The sequence below is a fragment of the Lepidochelys kempii genome, chromosome 3 (genome assembly GCF_965140285.1).
Source record: "Lepidochelys kempii isolate rLepKem1 chromosome 3, rLepKem1.hap1, whole genome shotgun sequence".
Lineage (NCBI taxonomy): Eukaryota > Metazoa > Chordata > Testudines > Cheloniidae > Lepidochelys > Lepidochelys kempii.
In genome coordinates, this window is record NC_136382.1 from 118,900,768 (window position 1) to 118,923,798 (window position 23,031).

The 23,031-nt window shown below is 44.0% G+C and overlaps 1 protein-coding gene across 6 annotated transcripts in view; it reads right to left on the reverse strand.

Annotated features, from left to right (window-relative positions):
- The window catches only part of TFB1M (transcription factor B1, mitochondrial), a 49,339-nt gene extending 37,876 nt beyond the window's left edge, over positions 1-11,463 (reverse strand). The window contains exons 1-3 of one of the 6 annotated variants that reach the window (XM_073337735.1): positions 11,445-11,463; positions 9,512-9,669; positions 5,456-5,607 (exon numbers count right to left, since the gene is read on the reverse strand). In XM_073337735.1, the coding sequence (XP_073193836.1) occupies positions 5,456-5,607; positions 9,512-9,644 (285 nt within the window). In that variant the 5' untranslated portion in view covers positions 9,645-9,669; positions 11,445-11,463. The other 5 variants (XM_073337734.1, XM_073337733.2, XM_073337731.2 and 2 more) reach the window with 5 other exon arrangements.
- Positions 11,464-23,031: the final 11,568 nt, after the last annotated feature.

Here is a 23,031-nt window from a genome sequence, read left to right on the forward strand (position 1 = left end):
TCACTTGCACAAAAAATTCCCCTAGTGCACACTGATATACTCCCATTTCAAAACGGAGATGATCAAAACGCACTAGGGAACTGTAAATGTGCGCTAACAGGGTCCACATGAACAGTTAGTGAGCAGCATGCTACTGCACTGTAGATTTACATCTTAGCTTGGTGTGCACTAACCGTTTATCTAGTCAAGTCCTTAGCAGGTTTTTTTCTTTTGTTTTCTAAGTAATTAGATTTTCCCTCATGAGCCATCTACTGCTGCTTGACCTTGCATTGATTCATAATGCTTCATTTAAGACAGTGTATTTGAAATTATGTCTTCACTGTAGGATCAAACAAGCAGAGAAATAGTCTTTGAGACAGCAAACCATAATAGTAAATCACAAACACTGGTAGTAAGTACACATAGTAAGCAACATGTGAAAGATACACTGATGTGTTTTAATCTGATAGTTGCAATGTTTTTCCGTTTAAATAAAAGTGCCCCTATTGAATATACTATTTATGGAGCAAATCAATTTTTATATTTAGCAAGTATCAGAGGAAGATTTTTATTATTTTTAAAACAGATTAGGAAAAACAGATGAACAACGAAAAAGCAATTTTGGTTTGTGTGTGTGAAAATTCAAACCTATGTTATAAACAGCTAAATGTTTTGACTTTAATCAATGAAAAAAGGGAACTGATTTTTGTGGTAGCTTAGATTTATTGCTTATCAAGTCATTTCAGCAGCATCATTTGCATATTCAATTTCAATCATGCAGCTTCACTCGGGTATTTGGACAGGATGAAAAACGTTTTAAAAGTTCACCTCTATACTGCTTAATGGAAAACCAACTTTCTCAGCTTTCTGAGCCAAAGGAAACTGCTGCTTTCCAGGAATGTTCATAGACATAGCATTCAAGCAGAGATTTAAATTCCATGCAGGGGATACTGAAATGGAGTTTAACTCTTAAAAAAAAAATTTAAAAAAGTCCCCCTTTCTTTTAAATGCAATTATTTTCAACTAGAGAGAGAAAAAAAATCTAACGTGAAACAAGTCCCGAATTTTAATTCAAACCAATTTAAGAGTGGATTTCATCACTGCAGCAGTAGTTTAGCTACCTATAAGTAGCTATTCTGCCTTGATATGTTAATTTTTACTGTGAAGGGTGACATCCAAGGATGCCAGATAACATAATAAGATCAATGGAGTAAGTAAATAGTACCAAACGAAGTAGACAGATGTCCATACTAATAATAGGCAGTGATCATATGCGAAATTGTTTTTTAATAGTGGGTTTCGCTGTCAAGAAGTGTTTTTAGTTTTTTTAAGTGACTATAGTTTGCATAATTTAAAAATTCATTAGCATATTAGAGATGGAAAATAAACAGTTTAAGGTTCTTGTCAGCACTATAAAAGTAAATAGGTATAAGTAACTATCAGGGTTCCTTCCCCACTCTGAACTCTGGGGTACAGATGTGGGTACCCGCATGCAAGACCCCCTAAGCTTATTTTTACCAGCTTAGGTTAAAAACTTTCCCAAGGCATAAATTCTACCTTGTCCTTGAACAGTACGCTGCCACCACCAAGTGATTTAGACAAAGAATCAGAGAAAAGACCACTTGGAATTCCTGTTCCCCCAAAATACACCCCCAAGCCCTTACACCCCCTTTCCTGGGGAGGCTGAGAATAATATCCTAACCAACTGGTTACAAAGTGAACAGAGACCCAAATCTCTGGATCTTTGGACACTGGAAAAAAAAAAAAAAAAAAAAAACACCCCAATCAGTTCTTAAAAGAAGAATTTTATTTAAAAAAGAAAAGGTAAAAATCCCCTCTGTAAAATCAGGTTGGAAGATAACTTTACAGGGTAACAAAAGATGCACAACACACAGAGGAACCCCCTCTAGCCTTAGTTTCAAAGTTACAACAAAACAGGGATAAACCTTCCTCCAGCAAAGGGAAAATTCACAAGTTGAGAAAACAAAGAAACTAATACTCCTTGCCTGGCTGTACTTACAATTTCTGTAACATGAGAGACTGGTTCAGAATGGTTTGGAGGGCATGGATTGACGTCCGGTCCCTCTTAGTCCCAAGAGCAAACGAACACAGAAACAAAGAACCCAAAACAAAGCCTCTCCTCCTCCCTCCCCCCCAGATTTGGAAGTATCTTTTGTCCCCATTGGTTCCTTTGGTCAGGTGCCAACCAGGTTATTTGAGCTTCTTAACCCCTTAGAGGTAAGGAGGAATTTTAGGCTACCCTTATGGTTATGACAGTAACAAATTAGAAAAAACAAAATGTGTTTTTTCAGATGCAACTTTGTGTCTTAATAGCCAACTATTACCTATTGCCCTTTAACTTTCACTACACTAGTAAATTCCACTGCATTTTATGAAACATGTTGGCATAAAATTGCAACAGAACATTGCTAATTTGAACTAATGACTGGGACACCCATTGTGAATTAATGCAGTTTAGAGCAAATCCTGCATCCATCAAGGGTCCTCTGGCATCCACTAAGGGTCCTCTGGCAGAAGAATTAATGAGGTTCCACAAGCTTCTAGACACAAAGTACCGGGAGGAAGATGGGACCAGAGGCTTTGTCACTGCAGTTCCTCTTGCCCTCCACCTTGCATCTGAGTGGGTATAAAGGGCACTGACAGATACTTCCACCAATAGGCTGAATTCACCACAATGGAAGAGTTCTGCAGTCATTCCATTGCTCAGCCTAAGGGGAAAATCCTACCTCTGCCCTCTTTATAAAAGTTTGCCTAGCCAAGTTATCAGGTTGTATGCCAGCATGAGGCTATGACCCTTTGAGGATGAAATTTAGATAATTTTACAGGAATCCCCTGACCAAATATATGCACAATAATTCACCAAGGACTGGCATATAAGCACGCTACCAAAAGCCAGTAGCCCACTGGCCATCATAATCATTGTGAAATGTATGTACAGATAATATTTAAGAAGTTATGTACCTATACTGGAAATTGTGTTCTTAAAGCCTTAAAGTTAAAGGCAGGTTACCTGGTGACCTGTCTTGGACAGGTTCTGCTCAGGAGGGCACAGGAGACACTTATCTCTACATCTGGTCACTGTGTATTGTGTGCCTCACAATGTAAGTCTATTTGCATACTAAGCCACCAACTAATCAAGACTGCTAAATTGACTAGAGATCACCAGATCTACAGGAAAGGAACACACCGCAGGAGGGTGTCCAGTTTATGACTAGATGAAAGGATTCATCAAGTGTATCAAAAGAATGCAGAGACACACACCTATCCTTCACTGAGGAGAGAAGTTGACAAAATGGACTGTTTCATGAAAAAGGGATCACAGCCTGCCTGGCTGAAAAACGCTGGAGAACAATACTGTAAGACATGAAAGTGACTAGTTAAATAAGTCTAGGCTCTAGAATGCAAGTTATGATTTTATTTTATATGCAGTCATTTATTTCCAATACTTCTACTTGCTATCACTTAAATCTCTACACTTTGTTAAATAAACTTACTTGTTTTCACTATAAACTTTTCTAAATGCTGTTTATTAAGCGGAGGAGCGATCTGAGGTGTAACTCATAAGCTGGGATGTATTTTCCCTTTGAGAGCAGTGGATCTGGGAATACAGCAAATGTTCAGTGGAACAAATGCTGGACTCTGCAGAGGGACATTCAAAGGGCTTGAGGGTTGACGCATGCCCACCGCTACCCTGCGGTGGGGCAGCAGAGCTCAAGTTGGCAGGGGTGGAATGCTTCTATTGCCTATAGCCCAAGGAGTTGACCCCCAGCAGGCAAAGACCAGGCATCCTCACAGTAAGGGTAGGGGGTAGTGAGGTGCCTCACAACCCCACCTCACTAGGATGTGCTACCAAAAAAAAAAAAAAAAAACCACACACAATGAAATCCAGTCCTTTGTCTTTTAACATATAGGATAAAGTTCTACCTGCATACTCATGTCAGATTAGGTTTGCATGTGCACATTTGATTTGAGGACAGAATTTTGCTCTTAGGCTCTGTATTGTTTTCAATTTTGTACTACAGACCCCTACTTCAATATTATGAAGCAAAAAATCATGGGAAAGCCTGAAAAGAACTTAGTAAAAATGCAGAATGCTTTAAAGGTCACTGCTTTCACACATGGTAAAAGATTCTTCTAAATAACAGTCCCCAATTGTTATTTTAATATCTAGCATTTTCTGCTGTTCAAATCCCAGGCCTTTAATGTACAGCTATTCTAGACTGAGACAGAGAACTTTCAGTGAAAAACAGAGGTTATGACCCACATCAAAGAGGGACTCATTCTGTAATTTATCATAACCTTATTTGGAAAATAAAGCTGAAAACCAAATTTAATACTAATGGATGCAAGATACTATTTGTTTATTCACACCCACTCTTACTCAAGATCTCCAATACACTGAATAGCCTGTCAAAAGCATATGAACTTCTGCTGTGAGGGGCTCGCTACTGAAAAACAGTGACTCACTCAACTAGTCTGTATATATGTCTAAGATACTTTGCTGGAGGATCCTAGAAGTGGTGCTTCTATTTAGAGGAATCTGCTTCTGCAGTAGTTTTTGAAAGCCAAACAAAAATGTACTGGCTAATTCAAGCAATTATCTGATAAGATATGCACAAAGAATTAATTACATCATATACTTTCTTACTTGGTTCAAATAATGGTGATTTATGAGTCAATTATGAGATTCAAATTTATTAACTGGTGGATAATGATTATATTCAATAATCTTAACGGATGCAGTTATAACTGTAACAACAACTGTATCAGGATGATCCTAACTACAACAGTTTTTGCAAAGACAGCATGCATCTGCAACTGTTTCAATTGTATTTTCCACTCCATGCATCTGATGAAATGGGTTTAACCCACAAAATTTTATGCCCAAATAAATTTGTCAGTCTGTAAGGTGCCACAAGGACTCCTCATTGTTTTTGCTGATACAGACTAACATGGCTACCTCTCTGAAACCTGTTTCATCTGAGTGGGGCCGAGCATTATTATCCTTTGTTTGAGCTGAAGAAATGATTTTCACAAAAAGAGATTAGAAGTACAAAAATGTCATTATATCAATCTGGTGAAAAAGATGTGATCAGATAAATGGTGTTTGAGATGGACTATAAACTATTTTAAATCTCAAAACCTTAAAAGGTTTTCTACATAAATTGGTATTAAGCAGTATTATCCCAATGAATGGGTAATGCATCCAATCAAACATAATAAAACAGATTAGTTTAATCTATGTGGCTGAACAGTGTACATTAAACAACTGAACACTAGGAAAGAAGCAGAGAACACTGCAATATTTCTGATACAAGTTGTTTTAGAGCTAGGAGTACTTTTTTCAATTGTTCAGATCAAAATAGGAAATCTAATTTTTGTTCAAGTACTTTAATTTCTTAAATGTTTAAAGATGTATTAATTATACAAAAACAATTTATTTCCTATTTGATACCTGCAGTCCTGGAATAAATCGAGTATCTTTTTCAACTAACAGGAGTTGAGCAACATCCGCATTCAGAATGGATCTTGTAATTCCTCCTGGCCCAGGGCCCACCTCACAGACATGGGCATCTTTCAGCTTGCCAGCCTGTCTAGCTATCTTATCTGTAAGTCACAAAGCACATACAAAGCTTTTATTTTGCACGGCACTGAGCTCACCAAGAGCAATACAGTTTGTGTTTCTACAGTAAACAATGAGTTTAACACAGAAGAGACATAAACAATGACACCTCCTGGTTAAATGAGGGGAGTACTGTTGTTTTATGGAGCCTGCTAAACAGCACAGAATTCAGTTTCATTTCTAGATTACTAGAGAAACTCATATAACCAAACAGAGAGCTTGCACAGTCAGGTGCTTAATGTATTTTGTTAATTACAGAATCTATTAAAAAAAGATAGAAAAATAATTTTCTCCTTACAAATAGGAAATTCAATTCTCTTTCTGGTAGTAAAAGCTTTCGTGAGCTACAGCTTACTTCATCGGATGCAGTTTCCACAGTATGCATCCGATGAAGTGAGCTGTAACTCACGAAAGCTTATGCTCAAATAAACTGGTTAGTCTCTAAGGTGCCACAAGTACTCCTTTTCTTTTTGCGAATACAGACTAACACGGCTGTTACTCTGAAACCTTTCTGGTAGGTAACCCCTGTGGCATCTCTGTAGAGTCTGTCCATTTTAAAGGGAAATTCCATTACACTGAGGCAGTTCCAAAGAAATATAAAATGAACAAGGCTAAAGAGGAGCAGCCTGGGGATTAAGATATCTAGGAAGCAGAGCTATTTGAGATAAGAGATTGGGGGAACCCTGGAACAAGAACCAGGAAAGATTAGGGCAAAATGGAGCAGAGTTGGTTGTGGACAGATAAAGGTTAAAGGAGTGGGGAGCAGAAAAATCTGTACAAAAGGAGGTGCAGAAAACCAGGGTCAGACATTAGAAGAACACAGGGAGTGGTAACAAACAAACAAACAAAAAAAAGAAAAAAAGTGGGGGGGGGGGGCTGCAAAGTGGAACCACTTCAACAGAAGAGGCTGAGTGAGACCCAGACGTGACTACCCAATAGGTTGATAGGGCACCTGGCAGGTACCAGACCAGGGTTCAAGTCCCCACTCCACATCAAGCAGTATGAGGATTTGAATCTGGTTCTCCCGTATCCTAGATGTGTATTCAGCCTCTATGCTATTGGATATAAGGGGACACAGGCAGCACAACCACCGTCTCTGTTTTAAGCAAGGCCTGATATACCAGATGCATATTACGGGCAAAGCAGACAGGGGATGCCTATCTTGTGAATCCCGCTGAGGCTCAGGTGTGAATTAGACACTAAGCTGCTCGGTGGTATGAGGACCGAGATGGCTGTGTGCATGCTAGGGCTGCCAATCCTCCTGAATTGGCTGGGAGTCTACCAGAATCAGCCTCAATCTCCTGGTGACTACTAAAAACAATCCAGGAGATTTTAACAGGCCAACAGTCCGGTCAGCGGCGCAGTGGGGCTAAGGCAGGCTCCCTACGGCTCCTGAAAGTGACCGGCATGTCCGGATCCTAGGTGCAGGGGTGGCCAGTGGGTCTCGGCACACTGCTCCCAAGCGCCAAGTCCACAGCTCCCATTGGCCGGGAACTGCAGCCAATGGGAGCTGTGGGGGCGAAGCCTACAGGCAGAGGCAGCACAGGGAGCCACCTGGCTGCCCCTGAGCCTAGGAGCTGGACATGCCAGCTGCTTCCAGGAGCTGCCCGAGGTAAGCACCGCCCTTCCAGAGTCTGCACCCTTCACCCCCTCCCACACCCCAACCCCCTGCCTCAGTCCTGAGCCCTTTCTGCACCCAAACTCCTTCCCAGAGCCCACATCCCCTCCCTCACCCTAATCCCCTGTCCTGAGGCCCCTCCTGCACCCCAAATTTCTCATCTCTGGCTCCACCCCAGAGCCCTCACCCCCTCCAGCACCCCAAGCCCCTGTCTCAGCCCAGATCCCCCTCCCACACCCTGAACCCCTCATTTCTGACCCCACCCTGGAGCCCACACCCCCAGCCAGAGCCCTCACCCCATCCAGCACCTCAACCCCCTGACCCAGCCCGGTGAAAGTGAGTAGGCATGGGGAAGAGTGAGCGACGGAGGGAGGGGAATGTAGTGAGCAGGGGAGACAGGGCCTCAGGGAGGGAGCGGGGCAAGGGTGTTCAGGTTCATGTGATTAGAAAGTTGGCAAAGCTAGTGCATGCCCACCAGCAGAAATTTAGATGCCCGGGGACATTACCAGTGGAGTCTTAGGTACCAAGGCAATTTAAGCACCTATAAAGTTAGGTGACAGCTGAGCAAGGGTTTTGAGGATTTAAATTTTGGACTTAGGTGCCCATCTGCCATTTTCAGTGCCTAAGTGCCCTCTTGTGAATCTCACCTTTAAGGCTTGCCCACATATGGAGTTGTTCCTGATTGACTCCACATATTCCTGTTTCTCATAACTACTTTTATTGCACCCTACCGTAATCTGAGTTAACTTTCAAGTGTAGAAAAGCTCTTGGGGGTTTCACACCCACACCGTGCAAATATTGCACAGTAGAACCATCTCTAGGTCAGCAGAGAAGGAGCAACACAGCTTAGAGTCAGCAGCATAGGTGATGTGAACTGTGGCTGAAATGAAGCTGGAGAAATAAATCTGACCAGTATATTAGAATAGGCTCAGAAAAACCAGGACAATCCCAGTAAACTAGGGCACATGGCCTTCCTAGTCAAAGTACATGCTAGGATAATAAACAAACAAATGCAGTACTTCATACCCTGCATAAATATGATCCTCAGAGTATCTCATTTTTGAGGGGAACATAGACGCTATCTAATTGCCTCCCACCATTCCGTAATATTCTCTGGTAACCCTTGAGGGGGAATTAGTTTTTTTTTTTTTTTTTTATAGGCACTGGGCACAGATCCATAATTAAGATGAAGTTGAATTTCACATTTAAATAAGAAAATCAATTTTCTGTTATGTATAAATACAGTAACTCCTCATTTAACGTTGTAGTTACGTTCCTGAAAAACGCGATTAAGTGAAACAATGTTAAGCGAATCCACTTTCCCCATAAGAATGAATGTAAATGGGGGGGGTTAGGGAAATTTCCAGGGAAATTTTTTTTGTCATACAGTACTATAGTTGGGAGGTGCCCCCGCCTTACCCCACACAGGCACAGCCCACTGGCACTGGAGACAATGAGGCAGGCAAGGAGGCTGAAGGTGCTGTAGGCTAGGAGAAGCACATTGCGCAGCAGCAGCGGCGGCTTCCCCTACTCTGCAAGCACTAGGGGTGGGGGGCTCAACCCTCGGCCGGTCCATTCCACCCCTTTCCCCAAGCTCCCCCCCCTTAACCGGCCTCTTCTTCCCTCCCCCTCCTCCTTTACTCCGCACACCGTGGTCCTCGCTCTTCCCTCTCCTGCCCGCAGCAATCAGCTGGTCTGTAGTGCTCGGGAGGCAGGCGGAGCCTGCGCACCAAGTCCTCCCTCCTCCCCCCTCCCTCCTGAAAACCACAAGCCAGCTGATTGCCACGGGCAGGAAGCGGTGGAAGGCACTGATCCGCGGGGTCTGCTGGTGGGTGCGAGGCATGGCGAGGGGCGTAGGGGAGCTAATAGGGGGGCTGCCAGCTGTGGACAAAGCAGGCAGCCAAACGACATTATAGCGAAGCATTGCACAACTTTAAATGGAGCATGTTCTGTAATTGAGCAGGGACGTAAGGCCGAAACAACGTTAAACGAGAGAACGTTAAGTGTGGGAGGGTTACACTGTACAGGAACTCCCCCCACTCCCCAATACAGCATTTAATCCTCATACAGAATTAAATCTCTGAGTATTTATAGGTAAATGTATGGCGTTAATTTTTTATTTTTTTTTTAAAATGTACCAGAGTATTGTTGTGAGGAAGACAAGAGTCCCCATGCAAACAAATGTAGATAGAACTTAAATTTTGGGGAAAAATGAATAGGCAGTTTATGATTAAAAATTTTAAAAGATGCAAGATAAAAAAGTGTCCTACCTGTCAATCTCAAATCCAGGAGAAAGTTCTGGGACAGCTGCTTTTGTGCTCGGAGATTAAACAGTTTAATAATCTCTTTAACAGTGGGCAGAGGTGGTAGACGGAAAGCAGCCACCTTTCCTGAAGCAGCCATTGACCAAAACTGTTAACTCTTGCTCCTAAAAAACAGGGAAAGAAGGGACTAGGTGTAATCAAGCATACAGTAGGACAGAATTACATATGTAAGAAACAGAATGGAATGAAGTAAAAGACTCAAAATATTTACTTATTCTCATATCAAATGAGCCTATTGCTTTAGAAGCATATATTAAAAATACACATGATATACAACTTAAGGTCTTAATCAAACACACACATAGGAATGTGCTTAATTTTAAGCACATGAGTAGTTTCATTAACTTTAATCTACTCACACCTTTAAGATTAGGTACTGTGTGCAAGAGGCAGCACTAGAATCATATATATTTGGCTGGTCAGACAACAGATGTAAAATGAACCCCCTATACCTCCAAAAATAGAGTTATTTAACAGTCCAGTATTTTGATGTTTAATTGTAGCCTTTTTTAAACTAAAAAGTAGTGGTTTTACATTGAAAGGGAAAGTCAGTACAAGTGTACAGAAATTGTACACAATTATTTAATTACATCAATTTCCCCAATAAAAAGAAAAACTATTTCCTCTTTTCCTTGAAACATCAAGTTTGGTGATAAAACAAGACAAAGAAGGTGGAAAGCCTAAGTGCCATTTTCCACAACACTGGTCACACTTTGTGATCCTTCTAACTCTGATCCTCTGGATGGTGGAGAAAAAGGCCTACTTGCCACAGATATTACCAAAATGTGCCCCCTTTTCAGACCCATTCCCCTAGTTTAAGGATTACACAGTATTCTTCAGCGAAGTCTTACAGTCTCAGCATGCAATGCTTCAGCGAGATCTGAGTAGCCTTAGAGACAAGACGTTCCAGCATGCAACGGTCCGTTTGGATGCAAATGGCTTTCTAGTTAGAGCAGATAGATCCTGTAGCTCAGCGATTCTCAAACTGTGGGTCAGGACCCCAAAGTAGGTTGCGAGTTCATTTTAATGGGATCACCAGGGCTGGCATTAGACTCGCTGGGGTCCAGGGCAGAAAGCTGAAGCCAGAAGGCTTCATCCCCAGGGGCCTTGGGCTCAGGCTTCAACCCTATGCTCGGAGGCTCAGAGTTTCTGCCCTGCTCCTCAGTGAGTCTAATGTCAGCCTTGCCAAAGCCCGAGCCCCGCGGGACTGAAGTCCAAGCCACTTAACTTTGCGGGAGCCCTTGCGGCATGGGGTCATGCAGTAATTTTGTTATCAGAAAGCTATCCCACTGGAAGCTTCATGAGAGCTGTAGCCTCCACATAGGCCACTGCCCCCGCGGTATAGGGCGGGCCCTGATCTGCACCAGCGTGTGCAGCTTTTAATACTACTGGGCACTTCCAGGAGCTCAACCACTGACAAACCCCCCATCTTCCAACGAGCCCAGCGCTGCCAACTACTTGCTCTCTAGCCTGGGAGCGTCTAAAAGGGGCGAGTGAAACCACCCACAAGGCCCCACGGTTCTCACCCCGCTTGCCTCTGTAGAGGGCCCGGCCCCTGCGCACGCGGAGGCCCAGGCAGCGCGTGCCCGGCTGAACAAGGGGCCGGGCGAGGCGCTTCCCGGGAGGCGCCCCAGGGGGCGGGGCTGCGAGGCGGCGCGTTTTGTATCACAACTCTCCCGCCCCCCACAGGGGCGGGGCTTAGCCGCCAGGCAGCGCCCCGTGAGGCTGGGAGGGAGGTGTGACCGCCCCCTGGCCCCGCCCCCTCCACATCACGGGCCCCGCGGCGACGTAGAGCCACCCCGGCGGAGAGGCTTCGCACATGCGCAAAGGCCCCAAAGGGGAGGGGGGCATGGGCGGAAGCTGCCCACCTGAAACTTACTGGTGGAGGCCGCTGTCGCGTGGAGGCGCGGAGCGCACCCGAGCGGGAGGACGCGCGCGAGAGTCAGGCGACTGGTATATTTTTTTGTAAAGCGTAACTTTATTAGCGCGTTAAGCAATAACAACCGCCACGCGGCGCAGGGACCCGGATACGGAGGAAAGCGAACCGGAAACAGAATTTCGCCGCCCAATCAGGCCTGGGTCTCCCCGTAGCGCATGCGCCCTTGCCGTCCTCCTCAACATTACACTCCGCCTTCCGGTGCCTGGATAGGGTCTCACACGCGTCATCGCCTTGGGAACGGTGGTCTTAGATCGCATGCGCACCGTTGGTCTCAAAACACTCCCGCTCCCCGTCTGTTGCACGTGCGCTTCCTACTCCCAAGCCGATTCCGGGTCGTGGGCTTCACACTGCGCAGGCGCCGTAGCGCGTCCATGTGCGCCGCTTGCTGGGAGCGTGTAGGGCGGTCCTGGGCGCGCCCCCGGGTGGTTCTTGCTCTGCGCGCGGCGGGCTGCGCTGGGTTCAGCCTGGGCTTTCCTTGTGCTTTCCGTGCCCTAGGTTTGCTTTCAGGGCAGTTTGTGCCGCCCCGTGATTAACGTGAAGTCCGCTGTCCCGAGCCCTGCTGCCAAACCTGCCCCCTGCTTCTGCTTGCAGCTGGGGCCCCCTGCCGCCCTGAAGTTGGAGCCACACGCGAGGGGGCTGGTTCCTGGGCAGAGCCTCACTAGGGTCGCCACCTTTCTAATGGCTGGTAACTGGACCCCTGAGGTTCCGTCCCCTGCTCTGCCCCCTTCCCCGTTGTGTCATTTGCTTTGCCTGTTCGTGGCCCCACTCTCTTTCCACCCCCTCCCCCCCCCCGAACGGCATGCCCCTCCCCACCAGGTCAAAAACCAGACATCTGGGCTTGTCAAATGGCACCGGGATACACAAACCGAAACCCAGGTGGTCCAGGTAAAAACCGGATGGGTGGCAACCCTATGCCTCACTAGGCAGCAGTGTCCAGCCATGTAGATCCAATAACATAACTGGGGCGTAAAACTGTAAGAAGTGACGGGGTGCAAAACACAAGGGGCCAGACCCACAATAAGACAAAGGCATTGCAGTGCTCAGCCTTACAATGCCTCATGTTTAGGTGTTCTGTCACTCAGTGGAGTCCTCAGCCCTACGTTTGGTGCTCAGGCTCCCTCTACAATCCACATCAAAAATTGAGCACCTACAAATGGACTCACTAGAAAGCCTGCAAATTGAGGGGAACAGCTTCAAAAGGAGAGATTGAGAGTGACCTAGTCCAGAAAATATCATAGCTCAGTGGTTTGGGCAGTCACCAGGAATATAGGAGATCCTGCTACACATGAAGCAGAGTGGGGATTTGAAATCAGGCATCGCACATTCCAGGTGGGAAACCTAACTCATGGCTACTGGTATTCACACATGCCCATGCCTTCACCCCAAAATTCCTAGTCTGGTCACCCCGATAGTCTTGTGGGCTTTGGTGTGCTCTGGAAACACCTACTGGACTGGGCCATGTGCAAGATGGGCATGGGAATGTTTAATCTGAGCATCGTGCTGGGATTTAAGCATGAGATAGGGTATCAGATGTGTGCAGTGTTGTGCATGCTTACTTGGAGAAACTTAGGCAACCGAGGAATTTGGGCACTCAGAGACTAAATCCATTTGTGGGTCTAGCTCGAAGTTTTTAACAACATTGATTTGTTAACATTACAGCCCTGAAGCATGTTTCAATCGTGAAAGTGGTGTTCTCCAGAAAATTTTGAGCATATAAAACGGCTATAAGAAAAATCATCTACAGCCTTCGCTAGATCTTTCATTACTATGGACAATAAATATAACATCATTTATCCAAGACTCTCAAAGCTCAAACATAATTTATCCTAGGAAAGCCTGTCAGGTGATTTAGTGTTATCCCCATTTACAGGGGCGAAATGAAAGTACATAGACATTGGTGTCTCAATTTTCAGAAGTCACTGCAATCAATGGTATGTGCAGATACTCAGTAGCTTTGAAGATCCAGCCATAAATGACTTACTGAATGCATCCAATGAAGTGAACTGTAGCTCACGAAAGCTTATGCTCAAATAAATTTGTTAGTCTCTAAGGTGCCACAAGTACTCCTTTTCTTTTTGCTTAAAGTGGTACTCCAAGTCTGGAGCAGAACTAAAAATACAAAGCAGATATCCCGACTTCCAGTTTTTTTAGGGTATGTTTACATTAGAGGTTGTTTTTTTTTAAAAAAGCTTGAGTTAACTAATTTCCAAGTTCATGGTTTGCCCAATTCTACACACCTAGGACTTGATTTTCAGCAGTACTCATGACCTGCAGTTCCCCTTAATTTCTGCTGGAGTTGAGAGTGCTGAGCACCTCATGAGAATCATGCCTTAGGGGGTCTTGAGTTGGAGACAATTAGACTTAAGCTCCTACCTTTGAGGATCTGGGCCTTCATGTACTTAACTTCTTCTGACTACAGTGGGAGTTTCAGGCATTCAGCAGCTTACAGTATCAGCTGCTTAGTGACACTTCACCTATGAATGACAAAATAAATCAAGCAATTGATATGTCACAAGTAAGTATTTGAATTATAGAACATACTGTAGCTAAAAATATATGTACAGTACACTTCTTTCAACATTTTCCAGTACTACTTGTAAGAGTCCCCTGCTGACATCAGAAGTGATTGGGCATGGCAGAGAAGAATGTTCCTTTCTCTGTGGTACTGTAGAACTAACGATGGGTTTTAAGTACCTACTTATGATTTTGCTTTTTATTTATTTGCTTGCTGATTGCTTTGACAGGTAAGTGAATGGTAAGAAGCTGTTTTCTGGAAGTGGAATATTTAATAAAAAGCCAAGAGGAAGTCCTGGAGAAGTGAAGTGCATATTGGTAGTTGCAGGTGGAAAAGTAAAGTTCATAGAAGGGTGTGTTTTTTTTATTACATTAAATGTAAGCTTGACATTAATGTTTCCAGTAAGTAACCCTCAATCAGGGGAAATCACTGAGGGGGGGCTCTAGGTTACATTCACTGAATAAAGCCTCTAGCATCAATAACAAATTCCCAATAATACAACAACAAATCAGTAGATCCCAGTAACATGTTAAAGTCCCTCTATAAGGAGTAAGTTGGGCAGTATGGGCCCCCATCCTGCTCTGATTGAAGTCAATGGGATTTGTCCTGGCTCAAACCCATGTACTTTGTATTATAAAACAGATAAGCAGTTATGTAAAAGGTCATGGAATCAGCAGAGGTATTTACAGCCACTGATGGAAATAGCATATTTAAAGGACAATTTAAATGTACACTAATGTAAACTTTTTTACTGTCCATATCTAAGTGTAATGATTAAGTCACTAAAAATATTTCAAATGCAATAAGATTAATTAACAAACAGTAAATCAACATCCTGACAGCTTCGTAAGGTAAATTAAGACTGAAGATATTCATATCCTTCTGAAGAACATAGAAAAAAATCAGACCATTGCACAGTTGTTTTAAGGTAATTTATATAAGTGGGTATGTATTATAAGTATACTATATAATACATACATAAATCAACCAAAAATAGTCTGTGTGTGTGTGTAACAGTTGGTGAAAAAATTTCTAAATTAACTGCAAGTATTTAAAAATGTTAGGCTACTTTCTCCCCATTTGGGTTGTTCACACGTAGGCTTTATCTAAACTAGAATTTAAAGAAGTTAGATCATGTCCTCTCTTTCTAATGAAAGACCTTCTACAGTTCAAGTGAAGACACAGCAATATGATAGACCCATTAGCATATTGGATTAGAGTCTAGGCTTCTCCCATATAACATAACAGCCATACTGGGTCAGACCAAAGGTCCATCTGGCCCAGTATCTTGTCTTTTGACAGTGGCCAATGCCAGGTGCCCCAGAGGGAATTAACAGAGCAGGTAATCATCAAGTGATCCACCCAGTCACCCATTCCCAGCTTCTGGCAAACAGAGGCTAGGAGTACCATCCCTGCCCATCCTGGCTAATAGCCATTGATGGACCTATCCTCCATGAATTTATCTAGTTCTTTTTTGAACTCCATTATAGTCTTGGCCTTCACAACATCCTCTGGCAAAACCAGGTACCATGCCCTGTCTAAACCAGGAACACAGGTGAGTTTTTACTATGTGATAGTTAACATTGTAAAATCCTAGCGTAGACAGGGCAAGTTGTAGATTTACCTCAGTTTATCTGGTTGGAGTGCAAGACAGTTTGTTTACATTGACCATCCAAAGGCATGGCCGCCCACAGCTCCCAGTGGCTGCGGTTTGCTGTACCCAGCCAATGAGAGCCACGAGCGGCCATACCTGTGGTTACTCAGGTAAACAAAGTGTCTCGTGGCCCGCCAGGGGCTTACCCTGAACAAGCCGCAAACCAAGTTTGGGAACCCATAATCTAAAACTAGTAGCTAAACCTGTTGAAGGGGTGTGGCAGCTGGACCAACTAATCCACCATCCATGCAGTCTCCCTCACACAACCAATGAAATTGTTGAATGCAAGTTAGCTATGGAGTAAGGGTGATGATTGGTTGTGTTACCTACCTAGGATTCTTTGCATGACATACTGTGGCAGTACACTGCACAGGTATTATTCATAAAGTCAAAATTGCTGAGACCTTAAAAATTGGTGAGGATAGACCCCGAAACCCAATAAAGGTTGCACCTGGTGATATTCTGAATAAAAGGAGCCCTCATCCATGCTTGTAGCTATTTCCAATCGCTTCACACTGACTCTACGGACATCCTAGGCTACAGAGTGAAACAGAATGATAATCTTGGAATCTTACTGTGAAATGTATTTTCAGTATGCTGCATAAGGGCCCAATCATGTTCTCAATAAGGAGAATGTGAGTTTTGCAACTGATTCAATAGGAAAAGAACCTGGCCAATGTTTGTCCTTTACATATTCCATTATATATCTTTTTAAGTGTCTCTAAAATCCTTCAGTTCTTACTCAGCCAAGATATGGCAATTTTGGCTGAGTAAAAACTACAGGATTTGGCCCTGACATTTTAAAATGCTAAAACATGATCAATGTAAAAAGAGCAAGCTCCACATATTGATGAAAAATGTAGAATAGCAAATGATAATTGCTATTTTACAAAACAACAAGAAGGGTTTAATGAAAAAATCAGTGGGTTTTTCTTTAATTACTTCAAGATAAGCTGTTAATAAATTTGATTTCATGTTGGGTTTTTAAAAATGTAAATTCTCTAATTCTCTCTCAGATGCTTGGTTGGGGGTCTTGATCACATGGTCAGGGTCTAACTTGGGTGGGCAAACTTTTTGCCCCAAGGGCCTCATCTGGGTATGGAAATTGTATGGTGGGCCATGAATGCTCACAAAATTGGGGGTTGGGGTGTAGGAAGGGGTGAGGGCTCTGGGGTGGGGCCAGAAATGAGGAGTTCAGGGTGTGGGAGGGGGTTCCAGACTAGGGCAAGCAGTTGGGATGTGTGTGGGGGGGTGAAGGCTCCAGCTGGAGCTGCGGGCTCTGGGGTGGGGCTGGGGATGAGGGGTTGGGGGAGCAGAAGGGTGCTCTGGGCTGAGACCGAGGGGCTCAGAGGGCAGGAGGGGGTCAAGGGTGCAGGTTCCGGGTGGCACTTACCTCAAGCAGCTCCTGGAAGCAGCAGCATGTCCCCCTCTCTGGCTCCTATGCGGAGGTGCAGCCAGGCGACTCTGCACCCTGCCTTGTCCGCAGGTGCTGCCCCTGCAACTCTCATTGGCTGCAGTTCCTGGCCAATGGGAGCTGCAGAGCTGGCACTTGGGGCAGGAGCAGCATACGGAGCCCCTGGCTGCCCATATGCATAGGAGCCAGAGGGGCGACGTGCTGCTGCTTCCGGGAGCTGTGCAGAGCCACAGCACGCATGCAGCAGGGTAAGCCGCAGATCCCACTCCCCAGCAGGAGCTCGAGGCCCAGATTGAAACATCTGAAGGGCTGGATGTGGCCCCTGGGCCATAGTTTGCCCACCCCTGGTTTAACTGATCACTATATCTGGTATTAGAAAAGAATTTTCCCTAAAACAGATTGACTCACCTTCTTCTGCAGTGTGAGGATGCAGGTCGCTTGCCAGGTATATCTGGGCATATCTCATTTAATCATTTCCCTGCCATGTGGGGGGGGGTGGGACATTGGTGCACCAAGGTTCCTCCTTTTCTCTGCACGCAATACTTTAGTCTCCTGAGATTTGTAATACTCCAGTCTAATCCAGACGATTGGTCTTAATTCAGGAACATTTGGGTAGGGTTAGTGGCTTGTGATGTTCGGGTCAGCATAGATGATATCCTGCTCCTTTCTGGCCTTAGTCTCTATAACCCTAATGGGGGAGTAAGAGGCACCTATGCACTTTACCCCCACGTGTGCTTGCTCTACAGCACAAGAACCAAATACTTCTCAAGCAAGACAACCAAACTCCACCCCATAGATATGCCAATTTACCATCTTCTCTTCTTTGCGTGTACAGTATTGGTAATATGCACCTCAGACCATTGTTTTAATAATAAAAATTCATATTTCTAGTACTAAGTGTGCTTTTTTCTCTCACCACACCAACCTCAGATGTTCACTTAGACTTTGTGATGGATGGTGTCTGCTGGTGGCATTGCCCAGTGGTTAGGCCCCTGCACCACCTCCACACCTGGTGTTGATCTGTCTTCTGTTGGGCAGGTGACTTGACTCTCCAGTCAGTTTCTCATTTAGTCCTCTTTCTCCCTGGTGTGACAGGTTTCCTAGGAAGATATGGGGTTCAGTTATTGACCCCCCAACAAGTGTCTCAGCCCAGCTGAGGTTTCAAATGGCCCTTTCATTCCTTGCCTCCAGCAGGGAGTCTAGAAGTTGAGGGTTCTTAATGAAGGGGGGTTGGTAGGGCAGCCCAGGCCATCCCACTCCACCAGGCTCCAGTTCAGGGCCCTGTAGGGATTACCAAATGTCCAGCACCCAGGAAAGCCTGATGTCTGCCTCCTTGGGCCACTTCCTACCGCCCTCTCTCTTGTCAAAGTTTTTGCACTCTGTTACAAATTAGTAAGAGCAAAAGTACCAGTTGAACCTTCAGTCCCGCTGGTCTCACCAGGCAGGCCCTTTCTCTCCACAGAAGATTCTTGTAGCACCCTTCCTCAGGAGTTCTCAGGGCAGGCTCTTCACCCTGCCTTGTCAGCCCTCTTCTGTGCTATCTGGCTCCCTTTTAAGCTGTACCTCCAGCTGGAGTATGCTTTGTGGGTGTGGCTGGGCGGGATCGGCTGGGCCCATAGTTGCTCATTAACCTTTTCTACACACAAAAATGGTACCACTTTAACTATACCACTATACTTAAAGCATTACAAGTCCTCTAAAGTGGATATAATCATAGCACTATAAAGGTGCTTTATACCAGTGTGGCTATTCCTGCAGGGAAGGGGAATAAGATACACCAATATAAAACCACCTTTATACCAGTATAACTGTGTCGACACTAGGGGTTGTACCTATTTAATTATTGTGGTAGAAAAATCACCCCCTAACTGAAATAATTATACCAGTATGCAATTGGTGTGTAGACAAGGCCCAAGGCTCTGGCCCCAGTGTTATAAGGCTCTGGATGAATTAGCCTAAGGCTCAGAGGGTGAGGGGAAGTGACGAAAGGGAGGGCAACAATGAGTCTCCTAATCTCTTGGGTCACAGGCCCACACCCAAACTGCTGCATCATCCATCCTCTTGTCCTTGCCCCAGTTTGCTGTGTGACCTGGCAAATCATTTCCTGTCTTTGTGCTGCAGTTTCCCCTCCCAGTGGGTTATAGGGTTAATGGAAATAATGCATATTTTTAAAATTAGGGGTAATTAGGTTTCTTTTTTAACCAAGTGTCATGGTGGGTTCTCTAGCACTGGCCATTTTTAAATCAAAATTGGCTGGATGCTTTTGTAGAAGATGTGCTGTTGTTCAAACAGGAATTATTTTGGAGAAGTTCTATGGCCTGTGTTAGGAGGTCAGACTAGATGATCACAGTGTCCCTTTGGGCCATAGAATCTATTTGATAGTCACTGAAAGGTCTCTTCAACTGCAGACTTCACCAGGTTTACAGGAAGGAGTGAAACTCCTTGATCTCTCACCCATTCATTCTGCTCTTTCCAGCACTTTTATTCCCCCCTCACACACACATTCACCGGAGGCATGCAGAAGCAGGGGGTCTCTTTCTATGGACCTAAGGAAGTACACAGGGAGAGGAGACTAGAGAAAAGGAAATTGGGAGGAATTCCCCTTCCCTTCCTGTGAAGCTCCTCAGGTCCCAAGGCAGGGGAAAAGTCCCTTGTGAGCCTTTGAATGGAGTCATTTTTCTATTGACAAACTTCCCTAACTAACATTACAGTGCAAGGAAGAGGGCTTAGGAACTTCTATTAAAAATGAAAGCCTCATTCTCCAGCAGTCCATTGACATAGTAAACTACAGTCTTTGGAGCTGTCCTCCCCAAGGCAATGTGTGTAGTGGATAGGGCATTGGCCTGAGAGTGAGGAGATATGGGTTTTATTCCCAGATCTGCCACTGATGTGTGGCAGGATTTTAGGCAACTCTTTTCACCTTTCTTCATGGATTTCCCACTCCCTATGCTTTGTCTGTCTTGTCTATAAAGATTGTAAGTGCTTTGGTGGCAAAGACTAGCTCTTATTATGTATATAATAATTTTCAGTTGTGAGTACCTTGGAACAGGAACTGTCCTTCTTAAGTGTTTGGAAAGCACCTAGCCCATAGTGGGTATTACCATACCTAATAATAAAGTTTTAATAACAGTTGAAATTAGACTTTAAACAACTAAATTTTGGTCCTGAAATTCAGCCTGGAAAGACCAGCAGAGTTGTTTTTAACCTCTCTCTTGTGTTCTGTTGAGTTTTTTTCTGGGAAGGGAGAGGTTATTTTGGTATAAGTGACCCCCAAAATGTAGAATTTTGGAACACTGGTGAATCTGTTTTTCAGGGCATTGTAATTTACGAACGTGTTATCTGACTCATTGCAAGATTTCAGAAAAATTCTAACTCAGCCCCAGGTTTAACTTACTGAACATAAGAATACAAGAATGGCCCTACTGGGTCAGACCAAAGGTCCGTCTAGTCCAGTATCCTGTCTTCCGACAGTGGCCAGTGCCAGGTGCCCCAGAGGGAATGAACAGAACATGTAATCATCAAGTGATCCATCCCCTGCCAGCTTCTGGCAAACAGAGGCTAGAGACACCATTCCTGCCCATCCTGGCTAATAGCCATTGTTGGACCTATCCTCCATGAATTTATCTAGTTCTTTTTTTAACCCAGTTATAGTCTTGGCCTTCACAACATCCTCAGGCAAGGAGTTCCACAGGTTGACTGTGCATTGTGTAAAGAAATACTTCCTTTTATTTGTTTTAAGCCTGCTGCCTATTAATTTCATTTGGTGACCCCTGGTTCTTGTGTTATAAGAAGTAGTAAACAACACTTCCCTATCTTCTTTCTCTACACCAGTCATAATTTTATAGAACTGATATGATATGACCTCCGTGCCCACCAGGAGCACCATTGGCTTCAGAGCAATTGGAGGGGTCTGCCTACAATCACAGGATCAGGGCCAGAAGTACAACCTTAGCTATGGAACAGCAGCTGCCACTCCATCAATCCTATATTGATATCCAGTGAAGAATTTCCATTGAAAGGGTGAGATCTCTGTGGCATTTTGAATAGCTAGTATAGCATGTTGTAGCCTATAATCTCAAGAAGATATAAACTTGTTTATTCTTTCGTTCCTCTTTTTATGAATGCTAATGACATTTTCCTTCTACAGATTTCTCTTGAGCTCAGTAAATGGCATACTTACTATTTACATTGTATTTCTATATTTATAGACATACACTTTATGACAACTTAAGAATTATCTCAAGAATGAAAATGTAATCACACTGACCTTAAAACTAATGTGTTGCTCGGAATTACTATTGGTAGGTTTTAAATATATTCACCTTGTTCTAGAAAATGGGCTTAAAGAAAATGCCATCCTCATTAGAGTTTTGTGGCCTGCAGGCTAGTAGAGAGAGATCCATGTGACAATTAATTTACACCAATTTAAGGTAAATTAAAAGTCAGATTATAACTGGTTATCTTGTGTTGCAAAGTGACCCGAAAACACCCAAATGAGGTTATAACTAGAAAATTTGTTATTTCCCACCCTATTGAAAGTTTCCTTACCACAAAGTCTCTAATCTATTGTTTGTTCTGACAGGTGTTGTTTTCTGTTATCCTTTAAAACAATAGAATCATAGAAATGTAGGGCTGGAAGTAGTCCAGCCTCCTGTACTGAGGCAGGACCAAGTATACCATTCTGACAGGTGTTTATTTAGCCTCCTTTTAAAAACCTCCAATGATGGGGCTTCCATAACCTCCCTTAGAAGCCTATTCCAGTACTTAATTGTCCTTATAGTTAGAAAGTTTTTCCTAATATCTAACCTAAATCTCCCTTGCTGCAGATTAAGCCCACTACTTCTTCTTGTACCTTCAGTGGATACAGAGAACAGTTGATAACCATCCTTTTTGTAACAGGACTTAACATGTCTGAACTCTGTTATCAGGACCCCCTCAGTCTTCTTTTCTCAGGACTAAACATGTCCAGTGTTTTTAACCCTTCCTCCTAGGTCAGGCTTCTAAAACTTTTATCATTTTTGTTGCTTTCCTCTAGACTCTCTCCAGTTTGTCCACAGTTTTCTTAAAGTGTGATGCCTAGAACTGGACACAGTACTCCAACTGCAACCTCACCAGTGCCAGGTAGAGGGGGACAATTAGACAATTATCTCCTGTGTCTTACATACAACATTTCTGTTAATATACCACAGAATGATATTAGCCTTTTTTGTAGCTGCATCAGATTGTTGACTCATATGCAATTTGTGATTCACTATAATCCCCAAATGCTTTTCAGCAGTACTACTGACTAGCCAGTGATTCCTCATTTTGTGTTTGTACACTTGATTTTTCCTTACTAATTGTAGTACTTTGTCTTTACTGAATTTCATCTTGTTGATTTCAGACCAATGCTCTAATTTGTTAAGGTCATTTTGAATTCTAATACTGTCCTCCAATGTGCTAGCAATCCCTCCCAGCCTGGTGTCGTCTGCAAATTTTATAGGCATATTCTCTCCATTATCCAAGTGATTAATGAAAATATCAACTACTGGACCCAGGAAAGACCCATGAGGGTTCTGACTAGATACATCCCCCCACTTTGACAGTGAACCATTGATAACTATTCTACAAGTACCATCTTTCAACCAGTTGTGCACCTATCTTATAGTAATTTCATCTCAACCACATTTCCTTCGTTCGCTCATGAGAATGTCTTGTGGCACTGTGTCAAAAGCCCTACTGAAATGATGTTATAGCATGTCTACTGCTTCTCACGTATCCACTAGGCCAGTAACCCTATCAAAGAAAGAAATTAGTTTGGCTTGGCAGCATGCTTTGCTCTTGACAAATCTCCACCAAAAGCAACCCCTGCCCATGTCCCCTCCCCCCTCCCCGGAACCCAGGGCAGGGGGTGGGTCTGCTGCTCCCCCTTCTGTGCAGCTCTTATCATGGCCGGGCTGTGGCT